General features: G+C 50.1%; 1 protein-coding gene across 8 annotated transcripts in view; it reads right to left on the bottom strand.

Annotated features, from left to right (window-relative positions):
- Positions 1 to 17,204, bottom strand: part of LOC116953433 (dystrophin-like) — a 373,535-nt gene that overhangs the window by 302,134 nt on the left and 54,197 nt on the right. For 4 of the 8 annotated variants that reach the window (XM_076074971.1, XM_076074968.1, XM_076074966.1 and 1 more), the window contains exon 2: positions 3,478 to 3,743. The exons of 3 other annotated variants lie outside the window; for them this stretch is intronic. In XM_076074971.1, the coding sequence (XP_075931086.1) occupies positions 3,478 to 3,679 (202 nt within the window). In that variant the 5' untranslated portion in view covers positions 3,680 to 3,743. Of the gene's footprint in view, positions 1 to 804; positions 1,049 to 3,477; positions 3,744 to 17,204 lie in introns of those variants that run through there. One more of the 8 variants, XM_032973645.2, reaches the window with a different exon arrangement.

The raw sequence follows: 17,204 nt of genomic DNA, 5'->3' as shown, positions 1-17,204 counted from the left end.
TAAACTGCTCGGTGGACAAGAGGGCGAGGCGATATAAGAAACCTGCGCATCATTTTAATTTGCTGTGACAGGAGGTCGAAATGAACCTCCGTTTCCCTGTGGAGCGCACGCCCATCGTGCTCACCGTTACACGCAGCGCCAGCGTCCGTTGAATATATAGAACGGACGCTAAACATTCATTGATCTTAATAAATTATTACAGTTGAACATTGCGACGTCAGCGCAAGCCTGCTGTCACGGACAGCGAACACAATGGCCATGCCGCTTTGGTCGCAAATCGACAAACCTAATGATTTCAATTAGAACGCGGGTTTTCACAGCGCATTATTGAATGGCGGGAAATTACAAAATGCACAGCGATTGAAATGTTGCTGCTGGCTTGGCATTTACAGCGTATATACACAATTGCACAAACTAACAAACAAAAAATCTATTCATCGTGCAACTTTTTCTGCTTTCTCATCGATAGAACTTATTTTTGTTTGAATGTTATCCAACACGGCGTTGCTGGTTGCACGTTAACGGAGCGGCGTTTGTCTACCGCACGGGGTCTTGAGGATAGATCGGCCGAGCGTGCCCCCCCCCCTCCCCCCCATGTCCGAGTCGGGACAAACGAGGTCGGCAAAATCGTCAAAACGAGCAAATGAAGAAGTAAAATAAAAACACAGGTCGACGTCGAGCGATTTTGACGGCCGTACATTTTTGAAAAGCGCCAGAAACTCCGCCGGTTGTGTGTGTGTGTGTGTGTTTTTTAAAGTACGCACGGAACGCAACGGACACAACGCGCGCGGGTTCTCTACTCACCGCACAGCAGAGACATCTGCTTAGAGCCGTCAGCAAGGGAACGACGCCTGAGTCAAGCTCTCACACAGTGCAAAGCACCACCACCACCACCACCAACACACCACACAACCACGGAGTAAGTAGCAGGAGGAGGAGGAGGGGAAAGAAAAAAAAACCGTTCTTTTATTTCCGTCCCTTTTTACTCTCACAACAAGGCTTATAGCCCTCATGCTGAGGCCCCGCTCAAGTGTGGAGCTGTCGTGGGGGGTGGAGGAGGAGGAGGAGAGGGGGGGGGGGTGCCCCCTTGCTGCTGCCTCAACGACCGCCGCGGCTGCTCGGAGCGTTCAAAAATTAAACGGCCGCAAGCATGGACAGGAAATAAATTAATCACCGTGAATAACACAATGCCCCCTGCTGTTCCCGTTCCAACCCCTGGTCAAGAGTTTGCAGCACGTTCGAAGCGTGTGCTTCGTCTGCTTTATCCGCCCGTGTTCTTCTTCGGCGGACAAACCCCCTCTTCACCCCTCACAACTTTGGAGGTCGTTGCTAAAGGCAATTTTTGGAGCAGGGGCTGACCACCGGACACCCCTCCCGAGAAAAGTGGTGCATTCTGCCTCCTTGCGGTGCCTCTGCCTGGTCACAAGAGCCCCCAACCCCCCACTTCCACCCCACCCTACCCCCCTCCCCAAGCTGAATTGCCATTGGGGGCGAGTTTTTTTTTGTTATACACCTCGCTAAATGTTCACCAGAATAACAAAAGATCCCCAAAGCTCTCCGAGCGGGGCTCAGAGCACGCACGATGTTTACAGCACGCGCGATTCACTGGACCCCTGTGAAAGAGCAGATTCGGAGCTCATCACGATGCCTCCAGTCTAAAATGAGGATTCGGGATTTGACTAACGTCTGCGATTATACAAAAAAAAAGACAAGTTCCTAGTGAACACGGCCAATTGTTGTCGTGGTTGCAACAACTGGGGGCCCAGCACGTCAGCCCAACCGTTCCGGGTCTGACTGGGATCCCCACCACTTTCAATTTTACACAAAGGCGCGGTGCGCGTCTGGGGTTGGGCGGGAGGGAGGTGCCTCTCTGTGTGTGTGTGTACACTCCGAAATGCGCGATGTGAAAACAGAGAGAGAGAGCTTCTCGTGTGTTACAGGAGAGGCCCCGACCACGTATCTCCCCCTCTGCTGATACAGCAAGAATCGCGAGCCACTTTGTTCCCTATCGGGTCGGAGGATGTGGGTTTCAAGGGTCTTCAGGCTACTTCATATGAGTGTTTCAATATCAGTACTAACAACATAAACGGGGCAAAGGCGCAGACCTGCAATGGCTTGCTCACACCACTGCCTCTTGACGACGAGCGAACTGGAGGGTGTTTTGGGTCTACTCTTCCACATCGGGTGGGCATTCCCCCACTCTATACAACCGCGCGCGACCTGCCGTTCGGACAACTTTCGGCGACTCCAATTATACAGCCGGGTGGACAGGAGGCGCCCCCGGGGCAGGGATTTTGAGAAACTCGCGCCGCCGTTTCACGACTGCCAGAGCAGAGAGATCGAGATCGCACCGAACCGGCCACCTTCTGCATCGCAAAAAAATCCCCCAGCGCTCGCCAACCACCACTGCAGCGCGCGGAAGCTCTCGGTGTTAATAAAGTATGCGGGCAACGTCAGCCGGGAAAGAGCGTGCAATGATTTACAACACCCGAGAGAGAACTTGTTGTCGGTAAATAATTCTCTCGATGATCGTGCGGAGCGCACTGTAACGCATTCGCGGTGAGAGAGTGGGGGCCGCCGCCCCCCCCCCCCCCCTCTCGTACAGCAACAATGAAACGAACAAAAAACAATGACACATGCAGCCGGTGCTGGATGCGGCGATTCTTTAAACACGAGATGAATAATGCAGCTTGCACCGCAGAACCTTAAGCCACACTTTATTAGCATGCGTGACATTTTTAAAGAGCATAACACATGGGAATTCTCAGCAATGATTGAAACGCTGACACAGGCCATATTTTCATCACAGAGCATGTTTTCATTTAAAATGCAATTAATTTACAGAGTCTTATATATTTCATTGATTTAATAATTGATGCCATTCCATGAACTACCTTCAAATGTAAATATGACGTACATACACGAAACAAATTGCTTGCAAAGGAAAAGCAGATTGGCTGCACGAACAATGCGTTGTTCTTATTTTAATTTCCGAAATCACGCAAAGCGCACACACTGATCATTTGTTGGAGAATACCGATCCAGAATGCTAGCCGTGCATGCACCACGGACAAACACACATAGCCGAACAGACTGTGGGCGCAAGAGCCGTTTGCGAGCACGTATTAAAGCCAGTACAGTGCACAGGGTTGGGAAGGAGGTTGTGTGGGTAGCATCGTGCCTGGCCACCTTTGTTTCCCCAGTGCTTTTGACGACCACACCGCACCGTGAAATCATTCAAGGCCGAGTCGAGTGCCCAGGACCGGTCAAGATACACGCCACCGATTTGAGCATCGGCCAGGAATCTAACTCAGTCGATCGGGTTTGCAGTCCGGTTGCGCTAACCATTGCACTACCGCTCCCCCACAGAGGCGGCGGGGGGGGGGGGAAGACACACACGTGCACGCACGCACGTGCACGCGCACGCACGCACGCGCACGCACCTCGCGCAACGCCAACACCGCCTAGGAAACTCACGTCGACCGCTCGCGCCGTCACCGGGCACCGCAGTCATGGATCTCCTCCCCCAGGAGGCGTCCAGATTTGACGCGGCCGCCGAACTGGAAACGCAGCGGAACCGATCCCTAACCGTGCCGTCGCCGTCGCCGCCATCGTCGGCATCACCACCGCCGGAGCCGAGCTGCTGCTGCTGCTGCTGCTGCCGCTGCTGCTCACACATTGTCCACTCGAGCACCGCGCCGCATGTCGTGCGGCTATAGCGCGCCGGACGGGCCGTGGCTTGGCTGGGAGGGAGGGAGGGGGGGGTGGCAGCAGCGCGAGATCGGTTTAAACGCTCGCGCTTCAACCGATAACGCGCGCGTGCTCGTGCGCCGAAAGCTGTGGGGGGAAGGGACGGCGCTGGCCGTGGCGCGTGCGGCCGGGGGGGTGACGCCGGCGGGATCGCTGCACGCGCCACCACCCCCCCCCCCCCCCCCCACCGCCGCAGCCGCCACCACCAAGACAGCTGCGGATCTAAAGATAGCGCAGCGCAGGCAGAGCGGCGCGAGGGGCAGCCCCGCAGCCGCGCGTCGCACGGGGGAGGCATCGGTCAGGATTGAAACGCCTCGAAAAAAAGAAAGCGCGGAGTGACGCCCGTCGCTCGCTTCGGGATGCGCGCGCGCGCGAGAGTACGCGCGCGCCGGTGGCGGAGTGCGAAGTGAAATTCGGTTCCCGGCCACGGTAAACAAACAAAACAAATCGGCATCTGAATCGGCCTTGCAAGTTCTCCCTCGCCGCGAAGTTTGCGGCCTCTGAAAAAACACAAAAACAAACCCGGGACATTTCCATGGGAAGAAAGATCTCACAATCCCGGGAGGAGGGGGAGAAGTCAAAATAAAAATAAAAACATAATCTTGGGCTGTGTATTATTACGGAAAAACCGGGACTTGTTAAAATGACCTTCGCAGCCTTAAGGAGATTTCCTCGGATGGTGACCTAAAAAGAAGAGGGGATGATCCTGAAAAAGTAACCCTCCTGACATCCTGCGCGCTAATTTAAACCGTTTGACTCCCAACGTCGCTGAAAGTGAGGCACCGGCAGCATGAGGGACGCAGTCCTAGCGGGAGGAACATGTTCATTCAGCGGGGCCCACACAAATGATGCCGATTTGTCCCCACAGTAATTTGCTTTATGCTGAAAGTCCGTTTAAAATTCATGAGATTTCTGCGGGCGCGCGTGCGTAGGCCGGGGCGTATGATCCAGGCACGTAAATAAGCGAATAATTTGTTTAGATTTGATTTTTTTCGTCCCCAAAACGCCCGGCGCGTACTTTCTCGTACGATCGCTCTCCACCCCCCCCCCCCCCGCCCCCGACACACACTATTTGTTTGGAAATTTACAGGGAAAGAAGCGACGCGATAGAAAAAGCCATCGCCATGACGACGGATCATGAAAGTGGCCGACAGAGTAAGGCGGTCCCCCGGACCAGCGCCAGCGCGACCCACGCGTTCCCTGAGATGAGCTAGGTTTGTTTAAACTAATGCATTAACCATCTCCACCCAACACGCGTCCTCCAGCTCTGTATTTATTCACTTTTGTTTCTTGCTGTAATGCATGCGCCGCGCGCAGGTCGCAAAGGTCAGCACTACACGCCGTTTAAAAAAAAAAATATTCGTTCCTCATCTGGATGAACAAGCGAGCGAATGGATTAAGGGCGGCCACGGGATGCTGGCGTCTCTCTCGTCCGAGCCGTGCAGAAGCCAGCGCCAACTCCTTTGTTGCCGTTTTTCATCTCTGCTCGAATGCGTTTTTTGTTGTTGTTGTTGTATGCTTCGCGCTAATAATATGCTTGAATAACTATGAATGCGCTTCAATTGATATTAAAGCTTTGTACTCTGTCAAAAAGCCGAGCGCACGCGCGCGCACGCTTCGCAGCAATGCAACCTCTTTTATCATTCTTCAGTTCCCTCTCTCTGTGCCAATCACGTGTCCTGGGCTGACCTGCAAAACACGGGTGGCGCGGACATAAAACTTCATAGCCTCTACGATCTTCCCGCAAAGAGGCTTGTCATGAATCGTAATCGATTTTTTTTGGGACGAGGTCAAGAAACCACCCTCGCCAATATTAGGCGTCACAAATGTATTTGTCACGTGACAAAATCGAGTTTGTTTGGCCTCGTTTGGTGTTGTGTGGCATTTATGAACGGGCACACATTTTGGTCAATCGTTGTGGCCCAACCAAAAATAATGCGCGAATCGTATTTGGCTTCGAAAGCCGACGTGTGTTTGAAAGACGTATCGTTATCCACAGCTGCAGAAGTGCAGGGGTTTTAGAAGTTTTTCCGCCACTGATGAATGTACCAACCTCCGCGCGGAGGAGAAGAGATTGCATTCTGGAGACATCCAAAAGCATCCCCCCCACCCCGCCACCTCACCAGATCCTCCTCGTGTTTCTCCATCAAACGTCACTTGAAACGAGCGAGCATTGCCGTGCCATTAACCCTTTCATTTGTCCAAAAACAACAACCGCTATTCGCCACTAAGTGGCGGTGACGTTACCACGACGCTTGTGCCAGACTATGTGCATGTTGAGGCCACGTGAAGTGTCGAACACCCGCCGGCAGAAGGTCACGTGGCAGACCCAGGTGCCATCCATGGGTCGACTGTCTGAGATGACTGGCCGACGCAACACCTAAGCCCCCTAACTGTGCCAACTTGCTGTGTTTTAGCCACCCGGCGCTCCGCTCATTGTTGTGAGCGTCGCTCCTCTCCCCACCGTTGTTGCTGGAGGGCGACTGCCTCCAACTGCCAAGCAGCGTCCTTCACGAGCCTCTTCCACAGAGGCCGATCCTGACACCGCTGGTACCAGTCATTGGCATGTCCACTCAGCTTCACGTCTTCTTGTACCACATCACTCCATCTCTTCTCTCGGCCATGCGGCGCCCGTTTAGCCCCCTCGATCCGGCTGAGGAGACTTCGCACATTAAAATGAGACTGTTCTGATCTTCTTGCCAGGAGTATTAAATTAGAATTGTACAGGCGAGCTGGGAGATTATATGGTGCCGTTTTTTCCCCCCGTGCGCTTTGGGGTGACGAGGATTCCTTTTTCGTGAGCAATGATCTTTAGCAGAAAATGGTAAACTTAGCAGAGGTGTCCTTTAGGATGAGATGCAAATGGTCTCGCGCCCAGGGCCAGATCAAGTTTAAATGGGGGGGGCTTCAGGGTTGTTATACACAATGATTTTACTTTACAATATTACCACCACCAATGTCAAATATTGTTATTTACCTTTGTTATATCAATTCTGGTGATAACGCTTGTGCCGAAGAGCGAGAAGGGCCGAGGATCGATGCCCGACTTGGGAGCCTTTCTGTGTGGGTTTCCCCCTGGGTATCTCTGGTTTGCTCCCATTAGCAAAAAAAACCCACCCACACTGCAACCGGTTATTAACCAAACATCCTAATGCTGAAACATTACCTGCAAATCACTCAAGTGGCATGACGGCAACATCGCTGCAAACAGGACTAGCCTGAAAAAAAAGTCTTGAGGCTCGGTGAGGACTTGTCTCGATAAACAAGCGAGAAAAACGTGATATACAAATTCTACAGCTAAAATAGTTTCAATTCCGCCGCGTGACTTGTAGCAACGGCACAGGCTGATTGCATGGCTTGTCGTTCCAAAAAAACCAAATCACCGTACAGCTGAGGTTGCCAACCCGTGGTCCCATGGATCACGAAGTTTCTCTGCAAGGCCATGGGACGTGGTGCGTGGAACCGTTGCTGGCACCGTGAATTCGAAGTCGTTTTAATAAAAAAACATTTATTGGAGAGTGGCGATCCGCAATTATGTTTTAGTGGGTTGACGGCGGTTCCGGATTAAGCTAATATAAAAATAAATTAACTTGCATAGTAAAGTAATTGTCATTTTCAATTGCTATACAGCCAGATAATACGACAAATCATCAACCTTAAACACCCAGTCGTTCATAAAAGTTGAAGGCAGTATAGTACTATAGTAAGAGCAAGTGCAGAATCACTGAACCGGAATTTATAATTTGAAAGCATTTAGCGGAGTCCTTGAAAGTGCGGGGCCGGTAGCATATGTAGCTACTTTTGTTACTTGGATAATCCGGTACTGGTTGACGGTGGTGCGTGGCTCCAAAAATGCTGGGAACCAATAATCTATCAGCCTTCGAAGTGCTACGGTATTGCATTTGAACCACTACAAAGCAATAAAAGTCTATATGCACACACACACACATTTGTACTTATGTTGAACTTCTTTCGCACAGTACGTAGCCAACCGTGCTAAATCTGAGGGGGCCTTTAAAATTCCGAGGGCAACAGGGCTGCCCATCATCTTCACTCCAAAGTCAAAATGTGCCCCCCCTCTCACAGGTCCCCCCTTCACCCCCCGTTTAACAAAAAAAATCCCGGCAGGGCTTTTCATGGCCACGCCTGCATTGTTAAATAAAACAGCTCTCTGATGAGAGCTGTAAATAACGAGCACCGCAGCGGGCAATCTGTAAATCCCAGGTTAATGAATCTGTCAGTGAGCACGAGTGCTTTCTTCACCGTTTCAGAGCAGAGCAGTTGATATTTTAACATGTTAAGTAGTGGTAATAATGATGATAATTTACAGCGATCTGTCAATTCACCTGCTGCGGTAAAAGCCTCATCTCTCCCCCCCCCCAACCGCTGCACACCACACCTACGATTAAGCACGGTTGGCTACGTACTGTGCAAAAGAAGTGACAGACGGCACCTTGAAAGATCTCCATCCAGCTGGGTGGACCGTGGCCAGGCTTAGGAAACCAATGTGAGGGGTGACTCCGCAACTCGATCTGCTCACAAGTCCTTTTCACTGCCTTTGCGCCGGTGTTCGGCTGAGCTCCCCCGATCGCCCCCGTTAAACACGCAAATAATAATAAAATTTTCATTTTACTTCGCGTCATTGATGCTAATAGCATCTCACAACGCTGCACATTAATTTATATATAAAGGACCAAATCCATATACGGCCACTACCAAGCAAATGAAAACCCTACTAGCAAGCAATATCTAAAATGAAACAACAAATTAAGAAAATGGCACCAAACACAAACAACAAAATTGGGTCACATTCCAACTTCCCAACCAAGCCAGGAAGTCTTCACGATGCCCCCCCCCCTGCCATGAATAATGGGGGCCTCTGATGCCAACAAACAGACCAATGCACCCTAGAACCGTGCCGGCGAATCGGAGCGGGCAGGGCGATTGCTCTGCCCTCCCCCCCCCCCCCCCCCCGGTCCACCGCCGGCACCACCACAAACAATTCTCACTCTCGTCCTCAAGCCAGGGGACATCGCCAGAATTACTGCGAGGGCAGCAGTAGTGGTGGCGGGCAGGTAAATACATGACTGCGCACCGATGCCCACGGAGGGGTTGGGGGAGGTTGGGTGGGTGGGTTGGGGGGGACATTTAGCCGAGTCGGTCGAGCTGTCTAGGGCTTGATTGAGTGGCCCAGATCAGATTTTTGGCCAGGGTTGGCCGCATCCCATTGTTGCAACGAGGCGGGGGGAAGGAAGGAGCACCACCTGGTGGGAAGTTCAGGAGTCATTGTCTTCAGGCATCACTGGTCCCTACCATACGATTGTTGAAATTCCAAAACAACTATTTCACCCAATGCTCATTTATAAAAAAAAAAAATAATCCTCACAATCTATAGACTTTTTTTTGGAGGGTTCTGCTACATCGGGATGTGTGGCCAATTCCGTGAATGAGTGTTTGTCTTCATGGTGGGAGGAAAGCGAGTACCCGGGAGAAAACTCACCACGCATACCGGGAGGCAATGCTCAATGCTCTGCACAGATAGATACATCCATTAGAGGTTTTTGGGTTAGATCGCGTAAATGTGTCGTCAAAACCCGCCACCATCCGACACAGCCAACTAGTAAGGGTTGTCACGTAAACAGAACGTGGCCAATTCGTCACTAGTACAGCACACCGGTGTGTTGGAGAGCCAAGCCACAACATTTACAAACCGAGTACGACGTTTCGCCAGTAATTACAACTAGCTTCATCAGGCGACAGCCAGATTTGTGTAGAAGTCTTACGGTTTCGTTCCTGACAAAAGAGGTGTAGACGTGATGACCACACTTCTGCGCTCTTGCACAATGATGGGGGGCAGGATTACTGCACACCGGTGGTGCTGTACTAGTGACGAATTGGCCACGTTCCGTTTACGTGACAAACATTACTAGTTGGCTGTGTCGGGTGGTGGCGGGTTTTAACGACACATTTGTACATTTACGCGATCCAACCCAAAAACCTCTATTATGGATGATATTGGTCGCGAAAGTCTACGTGTTAAACATAGATAGATACATGTATTAATTACATTGAAATACCTACTGTTGTATCGTTCGTATTTCTACTTTTGGGTGTACGAGATGCTGGAAAATTGCAGAGCCAGCAGGGGCTGTTTGTGACATTCACGAAAAAAAAATCCATACTTGCCAGCTTAAATATTTCATTCAAAACCAAACCCATGCCGGCAACTTAACGAGACGGCCATGCATTGCTATCACGCCAATTCACCCCCCCCCCCCCCCCCCGCTGTTTTCACATCGGCAACAATGAATAGAAACTCGTGGAAGGATTAATTAACAAGCAAGAGCAGGCAGCATCGACCAGACCACTCCAGCTCTTGTTTCACACAGCCGCACGGCTGAGCGCCGTTTTGCCAATTCCCATCAGCAAATAACGACCGCTGTGTGTGAAGCGAAGTCAGCCATGAGCCACGCTCACCATCACCACCACTTTCAATAATTCGCAACGAAAACCCCATGTGCCTCTCTTTGATATACGAATGCACCGCAGGTCGGGTGTAAAATTGAATCCAACACCTGGCGCAGATTGAGTTTCAATAATGAATAAAGCAAAAGGTACATCTCTCCAGAACCAGACCATGCTAATGTGTTACAAATTCATTAGGTATAGGGCGAAGGTGCAGCCCTGAAATCGCTTGTTCACGCCGCTGCTGGCAGAAGGAGCCCCCCACCTCCCCCCACCCACCCATCACTAACCCGGGAGAGTTCGAGGGCCCATATCGAGGGTAGCCAACCGTGCTAGTCGCACCTCAGATTAGCACGGTTGGCTTGGTACTGTGCGAAATAAGTTCAAAGCACATAGCTAGAGGTCGAGGGCCCATCTAGAGGGTATGTTGGGCCCACCCTTCCCCGCTGGCCGCACGTCTTAGAGGAAGTGGGAGGGAGTACCCCCGCACTGTCACTCTGCACGCGACCTGCCGATGGATGTAGCCGCGTGGTGTACCCACGGATACCTCTGGGTGGGTGGGGGGTTCAGAAACTTGCAGCGTTGGTTGAGAATTTAACGGGCGTCCCCTGGATTGTAAGTCCAGTTCGCTCACCATTACACTACGGCAGCATCCGTTACAAATCACAACTCACAGTATCCGATGTGTATAGGGGGTAAAATAGCATAAGTGATCACTTTGAACGCGTTTTTTTTTTCTACATATACAAACGTGTGTGGATGTTTTTTGCAACTGTCCCCCCCCCACCCCACCCCAAGTTATACCAGTGACCTTTGTGTCAAGATAAAATAAATTTCCATTCAGAATTCTGACATTAGGGCAGTGTCATCATTCCACCTTGCGTTGTAGAATGAACCTTAAAATATGACAATCCTAGGCCTACTTCTGCAGTCACTTCAGCGGACAGCGAATCCACACTCGGGGCAAACCTTTCACGCGTTAATATCTTTCCTCAAACCAGTGCTCATGACCGAGTGGCGGAATAAGTCAAAGTATGCAACAAAAATTAAATTTTACTCGATTAGATTCTTGTGCAGTCATTGAATTCCAAGGCATTTAGCCTCCATGGACGAGTAGACCAAATACAATAAATATGGCAGGGGCTCCCCCCTTGGAGGTTCCCTCCAGTGGAGGTACATCCACCATCAGTGGTGTGAGCAGGACATTGCAGGGCTGCACCTTAACCAGTAGGAGACTGGGTGGATAACATCAGCTCACGTACTCTCGAGAACCCGGATTTATTTGATCTAAGGCGGCTGCCTGGATTTGAACCCAGGATCCTCAGCCGTGCTATCTCAGAGTGCCTTGGCCAACGAGTCACTTGGCCTCCTCCTGTAAAAGGTTAAGTTTAAGACCGCCTTCATAAATGCAGAACAGAGAGTGCATGAGCAACGAGTACTGTGAAAACAATATTTTGTAGCTCACCGGATTCCTCCAGGGAGAAATAAATATTTTGATTGGGATACTCCCGAAGGATGGCCACGGGGATATGGAGACATGTTCCAATAATTATGTAACGTAATAACGTTCAGAACTTTGGTTAGCAGTGGATTGACAGACGTCGCCACGCTGGTTAGTTTGGGTATGGTGAAAGGTGTACCTGGGACGACTGTCTTAAGATAATCACATGCCACCCTCCCCCCCGATGATGTTAGCCATGGCCGGGAATAGATTTCAGGCTCGGTAGGTTCACAGCACGCGCACACACACCACTGCGCCATCACTCCACCCAATAACCACATCTGATTAGAATTATCTGTATACACACCTTCGTTTGACAGGGGGGAACTGGGAGGCCGCAGGTCGCTCTCAGGAAATTTCCACAGGTCCGTGTGCAGCAGCAACAAGAATCTTGCCACGGCCGTTCGTGAACAAGGCTGGAGTTATATCCGTCGCCAATTGGGTGGTTGTGCGAGCGGTTTTTTTTGCGAGCTGTTTGCATTTACTTGGACGAATGGAAGCATTTTTTTCTAAACAGTTTCTTTATTTTATGGCCCCCTCCCTCCCCCCATTGCCCCCCCCCCCCCCCCATTGTAGACTCCATAGGAAAGCAGCTTCGAAAATAGCCGCAGGTAAGAGGCTGACACATCTAATCCTGTCACGGCGGAAGACAGCGCCGCCACCAGCTCTCGTCAACGGAGGCCACGCGCCCTTCCCATCCTGGGGGACCCTTCACCCCACCCTCGCAAAAGGTTACCGTAGTCTCCAGGTCTAGTTGACGATGACGTTTGGAACGTTTAGTCAAGACAGAGTCTGTTGATTTCGTGGAGTCAGACGCTTAGTCTGGTCGCCTAAAGCCGTCAATCGTAGCGGTTAATTTGTTGGTGAGAGGGGATACACAATAAACCCCTCCACCAATAGTTATTTTGGCCAATGAGTGAGCTGTAGTCCATGTTAACAATACTCCACATTCTTTGCCTGTGTATTCATTCTGACCACTTCAGTTTGTCTCGGCACGGTGAGGTCACGCTTTGGTATTTGGTGGCTAAGTGGTAGTCATCGTCACACTGGATGATTTTTCATCCAATCAGTCATCGTTGACAAAAATATAAAAAATCCCTCAGTCGGTTACATTTCATTAATAAAATGAACATTGCCGGCTCGGCAGCGCTCGTTGTACATCCCGGGTCAATCCTGCTGCCACATGTCGTCATGTGGTTGTGCATGGTGATCTTCAAGGGGGAGTTCATGAATGCTCACGCTGTGTGGCTCTTTGTAGAACAAAGGACTAAGAAGTTCACCCCTTTAAAAATCGCACGGTTATTTGACCTGCGCCCTGGATAGAGAGACCGACTGGAAATAATGATAACAATGATGGGGGTTTTTTTTTACATTAATTTGTCAAGCCACTGCTGGATGGTCAGTGAGAGTTTCTGAAAGTGGGAGGGAAGGGGGTTCAGAGTACCAGTCCAGTTACCACTCGCCACTGATGTTAGTCGTGGCCAGGAATCAAACTCGGGTCACCTGGTTTGGAGTATAGCACAGATGCGCTAACAACTGTGTCACAGCTTCCCCTTGCCGTGGACACAGGAGGCGCTGTGTATAGGCTTGGATTGCCAGGTGGCCACGAGATGGCAGGACAGCAAGCGTGTTTATGAACCCATCTGTATAGACGAAAGGAGCGATTTTTTTTCACTCCTGCGTGCTCAGGCTTTCCACCCACGTGCCAAACATTCAAGAATAAAATTGGCCAGGCAGCCCAATAAAACGGCTCCTCTAGCTGAACAATTATTGAGACTCCGTGAGGATTTACCCCGGGTAAATAAAAGGGTTTGTTATAATTGTTATTCGGGTGAAAGCTGTTATTGAGGACTATAGGCCACCAAAGTTGGGTCATTCTGGGTGCGGCTTCAGATTTCACATTTCACCGATGATGATTTATGCTTGGTCAGAACTCAAACCCCGGTTTGTCAGGCGAGGGTCATGGTGAATAAATGACACAAGATGGAGAGAGGTCTTCATCAAGCAGTGAGAGTGATCAAAAGGCAGTAAATTATTCTGAGTATTCGATTAAATCACAGTCATGAATGACCGTGTCTCACCACAAAAGTGTGACACCCCAACTTTGGCAAAATTGCAAACAGGTAAGAGCGGACTTCAACTAAATACCACAATTTGCCTCGCTAATTAGCCGGGAAAGTAGCACTGTGGGTAATTAGCATAATTAGCTTAATTAACTACATATGAATGACTAATACTCCTCCCCACGGTTCAAGTGGCTCTAGGTAGATATCAAATCCGTAAACATCACAGCACTTGGATTTACTCCACAAAAAAACTCGGACCAAGCATGTGGACATAAAAACCCATCTAAGCACTCTGCTACATTAATGGACCTGCGGTTTTAAAAACCTTGAGCCACCCACGTACAGGTGCAGAGTCGTACTTTAGGAAGATGGGGAGTGTCCTACGAGCGACTGGCTTCCAGTGCTTCAGTCAAGTTCTCCCACCAATTAATAAAAAGGCACTCCCTGCTAGGATACATGGTAGGCTTTATTGTTGTATCCTGGCTTTGACATACCTCCTCGAAGACACCGGTGGTGGAACCCATCAACCGCAACAGAACATCAACGGGCCGATGCGCGCACGTTTGCTTCATAAATGAGGAACTTAAAGACATGGCCACAGGAGTGCATCTGTGGCCATGCAACCCAAAAAACTATGGACCGAATAAGTAAACCACTGTCGTCTGCACTCCGATGGGACGAAGAGCGACATTGCACAAACTCTCTGAACGCGCCTTGTGGTTAACAGATCGACACTGGGCATTTAAACGCATGAACACATTGCCATATGTAAGACTATCAACAGAATTGCGCCCGATATTCGCGTGAACAGGTTTATAAGAAATAACAGGGGCAAAATAAGGCAAGATGTGCATTGGGAGCTGATTTTATTAAAACATTTTTTTTCTGGAGCAGCATTCTGGGGACGGGATGCGGCTAATTAGATGTACTGTCTACAACTACTGCGCAGGCTATAGACTCACCAAGGAGGAGAGCCGTTGTTTTTAAAGGTTCTGTACATTGGCATAATCAGCAACTGTCACCGTGTTAAAAGAAAAGGAAGACACGAACTAAAAAAAGATATATACCGTAATATTTCCAACTTTTTGTGGACAACTCTTTAGCCACACGCAAACGTTTAGAGGTTGTCCAGACACACAGTCAACCGCAGTGACCGTGCCCCTGCCTATGGGGGACACGTGCACCATCATGTAGGTACACACAGCCATGCAGATAGATAGATAGATACAGCCCTCGACTTCAATTGGCTTTTAAAACGAAATAATTCAATCCACTAAATGGACGAAGGCCACCTAATGCGGTTTCGGTCACCGGGGTCGTCAGATCACTCTTTAACCACGCGGGCCGTTGAGGATGGAAGGTTCAGATATCACCTCACCGCTATTTGGTGTTTAGCCGTGGCCGGAAAAATCAAACCTCATGTGGCACTGGGTTCAAAGCGCAGTGGCCCCGCGAGCCACTTCACTGCTGCTTCACCCCATGAACGATGCGCTTCTCTGTCTGTTCAGTTTGTAGTCATTTCCCCCCCCCCGCCTCCTCCCGCACCTCCCATTAGCACGGTTGGCTACATAGTGTGCAAAATAAATTCACACACATTGTAAAAAAAATTAAAAAAGCATAATACAATGTGCATTTCAGTGCGATGTTTTCTTGCTCGGATGTATGCTGGGATGTTTATTTACAAGATGCGCGCAGATTACCATATGGCCCTGTAGTCGAGATGAATTACAGATATTGCAGCACAGAGCTGACAATGCCCTTTTTAGTTAACGGAGGAAAACCTCACCGAGTCAAGGCTCTCTCAGGAGGGTCCCGTGCATTGGGATGCTTTGGCTTCGTGTGGAATCAAAGAGTGCCCAGAGAAAAACTCACTGACATGAGGAGGGACTAACAACACTCAAAAGCTCCACACAAATGGAGTCGATACACTTGCTGTATATTGGCATTTGGCCGCCTTGCAAATCAATCCTCTGCAGTAGTCAGAATATTTACCCCCCCCCCCCCCCCACACACTATCGCGACTGTGATGAGCAACTGGCTCAATATCACGGGACCCCATGGTGGGGGAAAGAAAGCGTGCGAAAATTGATCCTCAAATTTATAAAACGTCCAATTTCTGTCAATACACAAAGACAAAGACCCCCCTCCCCGTATAGCCTGTAACAGACTTAAGGGGAAAGTGCTGTTAGCGAGCACCTATAAAGGCCGGCACGGCACATGAGGGGGTGGGGTGGCCAACACCACGCCCGGCCGCCTTTGTCTCCCTCGTGGCGATGTTTACACATCGCACCAGGTACTCATGAGCCAGAGTCGGCCTAGGGGAGGCCCAGGACCGGTTCTGATAATCGTCACGACTGAGTGTTGGCCGTGAGCTCGAATCTCAAACAGGTCGCCAGGTTCATAGCGCAGCGTGCAAAACCGCTACACCACCGCTTCCCTCTAACACACACACACACACATGACATGATGGTGGTGGTGAAAAACACTGCAGACGTGACTTGGGTTTACACAGTTACATGTGGAAATGGTTAACACATTGGACCTCCAATCCAGAGGACGTCCGTTCGCTCTCCAGGCGCGCCAGGCGGAACAAGGCTGTGACGTGTCTTGAATCACCCCCTGGCCTCTGCCCTCCCCGGCAGTGCAAAATGGGTTCACCGCATTAAGTCGATCGGCGAATTGCGCGTTGCGGAGTGCTCCACTCTCAAACCTCTTCTCAAAGCGTCTGGCCAGGTGTGGAAGAGTAGACCAATCACCCCTTGAGAATTCCCTCTGGTGGAGGGCCATTCCACCAGCTTTTCAAGAGCGAGGAACCACAGGGCTGCACCCTTACCTTTTTACATGACACTCGGGTAAAGCATATCAATACCTACTACGCATGGGAGCGTTAATGTATGTAGTGAATGTTGAGCCTCTTTCGCATCGCACGTAGCCAACCGTGCTAATAACGTGGCTTCTGGGACCACTGATGACGCTTGACTCGATGGTGCCACCATGCCTGCCAGTGCACGATTAAGCTAGTGTGGGGCCTGTAGCATGATATAAAGAGGGCCCTAAAAAAATACAAATATATATTTAAAAAACTTACTTGCATAAATTGTAATTTTCAATTGCTGTACAGTCAGATAATACGACAAATGGCTTTAACCTTAAACACCCAGTCGTTCATAAAAGTTGAAGGCATTATAGTACTTTAATAATATAGCAAGTGCAGAATCACTGAACCGAAATTGATAGCTTGACAGTATTTCGCGCGAGGCCCCTGAAAGTGCGGGGCCCGTAGCTTATTCTCCTTTTGCTGCTAGGATAATCCGGCACTGTACTCTGCCTGGCATATTGGCCGCAAGGCCCAAACACTTGAGCGGCAGAGACTACTCTTGCATGAGAACTTGAGTTACATCCCTGCCAAGTTGATCATATCG

This window comes from Petromyzon marinus, chromosome 51, assembly GCF_048934315.1.
Source record: "Petromyzon marinus isolate PM22_M1 ecotype Great Lakes invasive population chromosome 51, UKy_Petmar_22M1.pri1.0, whole genome shotgun sequence".
NCBI classification, from domain to species: domain Eukaryota; kingdom Metazoa; phylum Chordata; class Hyperoartia; order Petromyzontiformes; family Petromyzontidae; genus Petromyzon; species Petromyzon marinus.
The sequence above is the reverse complement of the archived record's forward strand: the minus strand, read 5'-3'. Positions and strand labels throughout refer to the sequence as shown.